At 40.4% G+C, this 8,172-nt stretch overlaps 1 protein-coding gene across 1 annotated transcript in view; it reads left to right on the forward strand.

The window, feature by feature from the left end:
• The window catches only part of LOC116669962 (isthmin-2), a 23,423-nt gene extending 18,165 nt beyond the window's left edge, over window positions 1-5,258 (forward strand). The window contains exons 5-6 of the mRNA XM_032500132.1: window positions 1,615-1,683; window positions 3,536-5,258. Of these exons, the coding sequence (XP_032356023.1) occupies window positions 1,615-1,683; window positions 3,536-4,053 (587 nt within the window). The 3' untranslated portion in view covers window positions 4,054-5,258. The remainder of the gene's footprint in view (window positions 1-1,614; window positions 1,684-3,535) is intronic.
• Window positions 5,259-8,172: the final 2,914 nt, after the last annotated feature.

Genomic DNA, 8,172 nt, shown 5'->3' on the forward strand with positions numbered 1-8,172 from the left:
AGAGGACAGAGTAACGGGAGGAAAATTCCGGATAGCAGTCGGTCATACGTTGGTCACAAGGTTTACCAGTTTACCAGTAAACGTAACATCTTGTCCCGTCTGTGTTGTTTTTCAGACCAGCAGTGACCAGTGCTAGTTAGTGTCTGTTAGCTCACAGGGCTCTAGGGTGCTAGTTAGTGTCTGTTAGCTCTCAAGGCTCTAGGGTGCTAGTTAGTGTCTGTTAGCTCTCAAGGCTCTAGGGTGCTAGTTAGTGTCTGTTAGCTCACAAGGCTCTAGGGTGCAACTAACATTTTTCCTGTAGATCGCACTGGGGCACCTAATGTCCTCGCATCCGCTGCCTCTCCGCAAACAAAGCAATGTTGTTTACATCGATATGGTTTAATGTTGCGTTACATGACCCATTTCTTCTGTAAAGTTGTGCCTGTGTTTGGATCTCTCCTCTTACTCTCCGCACAGCCCCTCCCCCATTAACTCACACACGACTCCCAGCAACATGAAGAGACACAGCGGAGGTCCGCACTGCTGACATTTGTCCACAGTTTTAATTGTTATTAACACAGCTGGATATTGTTAAGCAAGAGAGGCAAACCTGTATTTGTACCAGTGTTTCCGCTGGTAACTCTGCTATCGCGGCCGCCACAGCAAAAAAAGCAGAAGAAGTTATTGAATGCAACTAACTACAGTTCATTAACATGTGTTGAAGCTGTATGTATGTTCAACATACAACTTCACCATAAGAAGAATGTAGCACAAAATGGATGTGAAAGCAGTTATAAATAGCTTATGTGACAATAAAATTTGTTTTGGTTAAAATCAACAAATTATTGTTGTAAGTAACCATGCTCTCAATATTAATCAAAATAATCGTGATTATCATTTTGGCCATAATAGTGCAGCGCTATATAAAATTTATCCACTGTAGTGTTAAAACAACACAATATGGGGTGGACCAGGTTTCTTCAGGTACTGGTGAGACGTGAAATTCGATCCAAGAGGTTCAGTTTGAGTAACAGAGTTCTGATTTTAAAGTTTGTCAGACGCCAAAACACTGCTCAGAGTTTTATGATAGTCACAGACTTATATCTTTGTCACGACAATAGTGAGGTAAACAATACAAATACACCGTTTACATACCAAGAATTTGCCCTTGCATGTAGCTGACTGGCCAATGCAGTGCCTTCAAATCAAATCAAATCAAATTGAAAGAACTTGATTTTTCCCATGAGGGAACTTTGTTTGTGGTCAACAAAACCCACCAACCTATCACAATCGAGGAGCAATCCCAGGAAGGTGTGGTCGAGTTTGTATACCTGGGAAGCAACATCAGCACAGATGGAGGAGCTGATGAAGATGTTGAGTTGCCATCTGAGATGTAGCGGAGTAGAAGTAGAAGGTGACATTAAAAGAAAAGACTCAAGTAAAGTTAAAGTAGCTTAAATTTGTACTTAAGTACAGGACTTGAGTACATTACATTCTACCCTGTGTCTAAAAATATTTTAGTACTCCTATTTTGTTCATTAATGTGTATATCAAATTCCAGTATGTGTGTTCATGTTTGTTTAAGATTAAACCACCTTAAGACAAGTGGGCGCTTTCTTCCACTCTGTCACGTAGACACTGCCAATTCAGTGACTGAACTGACACCCATCCAGACGACCAACAGCACCGACTCCCTGGACACAAGTACGTATGGAGTGTGTGGGTGTATTTTGTATGTAAGTATGTATGTATGTATGGTTCTTCCTTGTTGGGTTGAATCATTCCAATTCCAAATCACAATAACAGTTTTTCACAGCGCTTTTCATAAAAGAGCAGGTCTAGACCGTACTCTGGGATGTCATTTACAGAAACCCAACAATTCCCTCCAAGAGCAAGCACTAGGCCACAGAGGCAAGGAAAAACTTCCTTTTAAGAGGCAGAAACCTCGAGCAGAACCATGGCTCAGGGTGGGGGGTCGTCTGCCTCGACCGGTTGGGGGTTAGAGAAAGAGACAGACAGAGACAGAGACAGAGAAAGAAAGACAGAGACAGACAGAGACAGAGATCCTTCAGCACCGATGATGTTTCTGTATCCATTTCAGATTTCTATTTTTTTTTTTTAAATCTACAAGTTTTTAATTTCTCTTTTTTGTAAGATTTCAACAGCAGCTATTGTGTGTTTGTCCAAGACAAATTGACTTTGGGATGATACAAATCTTATCTTATTGTTCTATGCATCCACACAATTGTCACCAAGTAACACTCCATGTTTTCAATGGGGTGTTGGCCTCTATGTGAAACAGTACGTTCCATTCAGTGGCGGGTAACACAGCTCAATCACACTGGGAGTGCCTGGTTTTGATATTTAGAAATCTCCCCTCTCAGCATGTTGAGAGCTGCTCCGCTGAGTCTGTCAAAGACGCGATGAAACACCGAGCCTGCCTCCTACAAAATGTTTGAATTGCTTTTTAGTTTCCATTTTATTACTCTCTTGCTGCTAAGCACCGGCCAGGGAACACGATAGTTCTTTTTATTCTGCAAACACAACAAAGGATACAGCAGGAGAGGAGAACTCAATCCAGCATCTGGCATTTTCCCTTACAACATAGGAAGCAGATACAGAGCGTAGTCTTAAATTTGACCATGGCCAAAATACATTTTATACTTGTTTTTCTTCTAAGCCCCTCTCCCAGTCACCCTTTAATTATTTACAGGACTGTGGATTTAAAAGAAAATCTTTTTTTCAAACACACTTTTCTGTCAATGTAAAACTCTTGACATGGTCTAGTAGCAGAGTAATAGTGAGAAGTGTACAGTGGCCACACTGTTGCATGAATATGAATAGCATGCTAAGATTTACTTGACAGCATGTCATTCCACGTCAATGGGTTGTCTCATTTAAAAAAAAGATTTTATTTCATCTAACTTTTACACTGAAGTAACCTTTTACCAAGACTAAAATTTAGAGAACTAGTTTTAGCTGGTTATCATTACTAGGTTTGGCTAAAGCCAGTTAAGACTTTTTGTGATTCCATCAATCTTCAACACAGTTAATTAATGTTAATTAAGGTCCAGCATGGGAAATTGTTTATTGGTTTACTACTGTACATTTTTAAACTGAAGTGCTGACTGATGCATTGTGCATTGCATACTTGATCCTTCATGTCATATCATATTCATATCAACAAAAATCTGGGTTCTGCATTTGATATGTGTCTGTAGGACCAACCAAAGCTCATATCATTCTCAAATAATAATATTATTTATATAATAATATTTATTGGTTGGAATGGGAAGGATATGGGTGATTTTGGTGTGATGGAGAGCTTTTGTTTTTGTTTGTCAGTATGTGCGTATGTTTGGGGTGTTTTTTTTTTTAATATTCCCCTCAAGCTGTTTTGTTAATATTTTCTTTGCCTTTAGGGACCCCCTCGAAAACGAGATGTCACATCTCAAGGGATTATTCCTAATAAAGAATTTCTGAAAATAACTGAAGAATGTTAAGACGTTCTGTAATTAATTCTAACTTTTTCCAATCTTTCAACCCTCTAACCTAGATGTAGACAGCTGTGAGAAGTGGCTGAGCTGCAAGAACGACTTCCTCCAAAAGTACCTGCACCAAGTGCTCACAGAGCTCCCCAGCTGCCCATGTTCCTACCCCTCTGAGGCTGTTTACAGTGCCGTCAACATCCAGGACGAAAAACTGCGCAAGACCTATCGCTGGAGGGACGCGAGCGGACCCAAAGAACGCCTGGACATCTACAAACCTTCAGCCAGATTCTGCATTCGCTCAATGCTGTCGTATGAAAGCACAACGTTGGCGGCGCAGCACTGCTGCTACGACGATCAGATGAGACTGATCACGCGAGGGAAAGGAGCAGGAGCGCCAAATTTAATCAGTACAGAGTTCTCACCAGAGCTGCATTACAAGGTGGATGTATTGCCCTGGATTCTGTGCAAGGGGGACTGGAGTAGGTTTCACTCAGTAAGGCCGCCCAATAATGGGCTGGACTGTTCAGATAACCCCCCCGAACAAGTGTTTCAGATGGAACTTAAAGAGGCCAGGGAGTACTGACGGTGTCAAAACAAGAAGGGAGGACAACATGGACACGATGATGGTAGCTGCTTGTTCAAATCCTCATTCCTCTTGTCTACTTTCTCCATTCTGCTCAAGCACAGAAAAACTGAACTGCTACATGTATACAGAATTTCTGTGGCGCCAGCTGAAGTATTTTGGTGTAGTTGCAAGCTTTGTCGGCCTCCAGCATCAATTGACACTTCGGCTTTAAAATACAATATATGAAAACATGAATGGAAGGCATGGACAACCAAAAATGGCTCAAACGTTTTTTTATAGTCTTAATCAGACTTTGTTCACAGCAACACAAATGAAACAACACCGATGTTGGAACCATTGGAAGGAAAATGAAAATCAGTGTTTTAAAGCATGTTAACAGCTAATGTATGTTCCTGTGTGTTGCTGCTACTCTGTTGGGATGAGCTGAAGTGAATGTCTCTGATGGCAGTGGCGTGAGTGTGTGTGTGTGTGTGTGTGTGTAAGTACAGAGGATGAGCTTATTTATTGGCCCCTGAACTATTTTAATCAGATCTAGTTTCCCAGGGAAAGGGATTCCTGATTCGCTGGTAAGCAGGAAATAAAGTCAAATGGACCTTTGTACTATACATGCTTTATTTCCTAATCTTTACAAATATTATGACATACTTATTGCCAGGGCATGTCCGGGAGTTTTTTCCTGTCCACATCTTCAGTTTCATGGAAAACATACATATGTTCTATGAAATGCAGAGGGAAACTTTGAGGCGTGTTAAGCCCCATTCGGACTCAACGATACAATTATCTAAGAATTCTGAGAACAGGTGTTTCTTTTCTGCTGTGTTTTTCTGATTTAAAGAGATACCTCAAAGTCCTGTGGAACATCTCACCTGCTTAGAGTTCAGTTGCTGCAGGATTTGGAGTATGTCATTTGGAAAACAGAGCAGAATTTCTTTTCACATGACAATATTTCTCAGAATTCTGAGATAGTTAATTAACGGAAAAAAATCTTTTTTTTTTTGTTAATTAATTATCCAAAGAAAGTCCATATGATTTTCTTTGGTGAAAGGTTTAACATTCCTACAGCATTCATGCTAAGCTGAGGACATTTGAACGTAGACTTGCAAATGTCAAAAGGGGATTTTGTTCACATACCATTTTGAAATGATTTTCAAGTTTGTCATTCACACTGATATGCCAAAACAAATAAAATATTTTTACTTCTCTTTACTGCCTTGAACATAGTGTGGAAAGCCAGTGAGGGACGACATAATGGTTACTCCAATAGTGACGGAATTTCTACTGGCTATCACTCTTTTCGACTGGCTGTCCGTCACCTTACGCTTAGTTTGTGCTGTAAATTTGGGGATTTGGGGTGTTATTTTGTGTCTCTGGTGCTTCCACATGCATAAAAAACTTGTAAAAAAAACCATCCATGCTGTTTGAGTGAGATACGGGATTCTGATTGTGTCCTGCCTTCAGTCTCTGGGCGTCATCGGCCAAAACATTTGAATTTTTGCTCGCTTAGCTGCTAGTGTGGCACTCCCTCATACTCTGCAACTGACTTGCTAGCAGTACTTACAGTACTTCTCATGTGCGACTCCTATCAAAGATGCTACAGAAGTGAGATGCCACACTCTGTAGCTAAAACAAAGAGCTCAACACACAGGGTGAAAAGAGGAGCTGTGCAGTACAACAAAAATATGGTGTTTTCTGAAAATTAAACCACAGAAACCTATTCTGATACCTCAAAATATAATTATGAACGTGAAAATGAGAATAATATGAGCACTTTAAACTCCTGTTAATTTATGAGGACTATGGTTGACTGGAAACACCAGAAGTGTTACACCCTCCTGTTACAGACATGTTGTTGTGCGTGTTGTCAGATGTCTGCATGAGTGAGAGAACTATAGTTCAACTTCATAGTTCATAGTTCAGTTTGACTAATACTAGTCATAACCATCCAATAAGGTTCTCATGCAATGCAAACGTTCACTTTGAATAAGACGGACCTTTGATACGACTTTCCAACCGTAGCAACGAGAGATATTTCTTGTCCGCTTCAGCTCAGACAGCTAAGAGCCATAGAGCTAACATTATGCTAGCAAGATTTAAAGCGGAATATGTTTTAAAGACAGGCGAGCTATCCAGCCATGCCATAGTCCCAAAATCAACCTTTCAGGACCAGATTATACACCACGTGCACTGGCGGCCGCTGCCTGAAGTAGCGATCTGAGCAGCAAACACGATGAGAGATGATTGCTGTGAAACAATGACTTCAGAGGGGCAGTGTAACGACTTCTTGCAGCTTGTGTGTTAGCGCGGACTACACAGTGTTGGAAATAACATTCACAATTTCCTTTTCTTTTAATGTAGCGCATTACAATATAGTGGTCAGTTTGACCAGCAATGGTTTGTAAGGGTCCCATATCACTGCAGCCAATCAGAATTGAGAATTCACTCAGACAATGTAATAATTGTAACGACTAAACCATCTGCAAGACAGGTGAAACTGGATACACTGACAGGGGAAATGATCCCGTTAAAATAATCTGACCAGCACCTAATTGGTCATTGGTCATAGATGAGATCATGATGACATCATCCAGCAGGAGGACGTCTCATTGGACAGCTGTGAGCCTGGACAAGTCAGCGGTCTCTGAAGAGGTGTGGACAGAACCCCTCCTCTCAAGGGGATCAGGGATTATCGGCTCCTCCTCCTCCTCTTGATCAGTGTTATTGATCGGCTCTCCTGGTAAATTGATTTATTCCGCAGTATGCTAGCCCTGGCATGTGAATGTGTTACATAATTGTATTGTACAGTAGTTATCTGTCCGTGAATCTGATAGGGCAGAGCTCCTAAAGGGGAGGGAGTATTTTTTGGGCAGTTGAGTTTAAATATCAACAATTGGGCAGCATTTTCAAAAAGTTTCTATATCAGAAATTTGGGTTTCTTTCAACCAAATTGTCAAAGAAAATAACGTGGATGGTTCCATGCAACTATTAGGCCTACTCTTCATAAGTAAAATATATGATCAGTTCACTACTTTCATTGAAAAACAATGAATAAATAAGAAAGAGCATTGAAAAAAGTGACACAAATGTTGGAAGAAGCTTCAAAAATGCAGGAATAAAAAAATGGAAAACTGGGATTGTGTCAAAAAAACAACAACAAAATGTTTAAAAAATTTTGACCCCAACAAAGGTTGCATAGGTGACAGGAAGATAACACAAGTGTTATATATAGCCTAGTAAGATAAATAAAGCATTGCTCTACATTTGCTCAAACTGCTTTTTCAGTTTGAACAAACCAGTTTTAGTCAATTTAAAATTAATGTTAAAAAGAGTCATGTAGTCATTCAGGTCTGATAATACCTCTCTGAATGTATACACACTGGTCTGTCCTACAGTTGTACATCAGTGTTCGCTTGTGCGGAATTCTACACGTGCACTGTGCCCAGGGACAACAGATGGACATCAGCATTGTAACGTATTTGGTGCAATACATTTGTTGTAGCCTACACAGTCCCCCTTTTTAAATAAACCAAAAAACAAATGAAAATTATAAGCTTTGGTGCCTCACCTGACAGGATAAATAAAGAAGACGTCTTTGATTGTAGTTCTGGAAACCGATTTTATTTCCTTTTTATATTAAGATTGCATTTATATCGTGTCCCATTGAAAACAATGCACTTTCCAAATAGGACTATGCACCTTTTGTTACTTTCTTTTTCTTCCTTTTACTTTCTGCATCACACAGTCAACGCAGCCTGATTTCACGCTCGACAAGTGTCTACCATCACCTTTGAAACTATTATCTGCACTCTGTCGTCTGTGGTGTGTGATCCGGTGAGGCCCCTCTGCTCAAGGCAACCTAATAAGGTTACTGTGTTGATTTGAACTCATCCTCATCCCCTCTGGTATTGGTGCTTGTTTGGACTCAGTTGTTGCGTTAAAGTGCCGACCTGTGTTGAAATATTTTCCTTTTCCCTTGGTTGTTCCATTCCATCAAACACAAACCTTGAGTGTTCTTTGACGCTCTGAAAGGCCGGGGTGTGAAAGGAAAGGTGAGAAGTGAGACAGTGTTGATGGAGGAAAATTAGACTGATTAGTGTGTGTGTGTGTGTGTGTGTGTGT

This window comes from Etheostoma spectabile, chromosome 20 (assembly GCF_008692095.1).
Source record: "Etheostoma spectabile isolate EspeVRDwgs_2016 chromosome 20, UIUC_Espe_1.0, whole genome shotgun sequence".
Taxonomy (NCBI): Eukaryota; Metazoa; Chordata; class Actinopteri; order Perciformes; family Percidae; genus Etheostoma; species Etheostoma spectabile.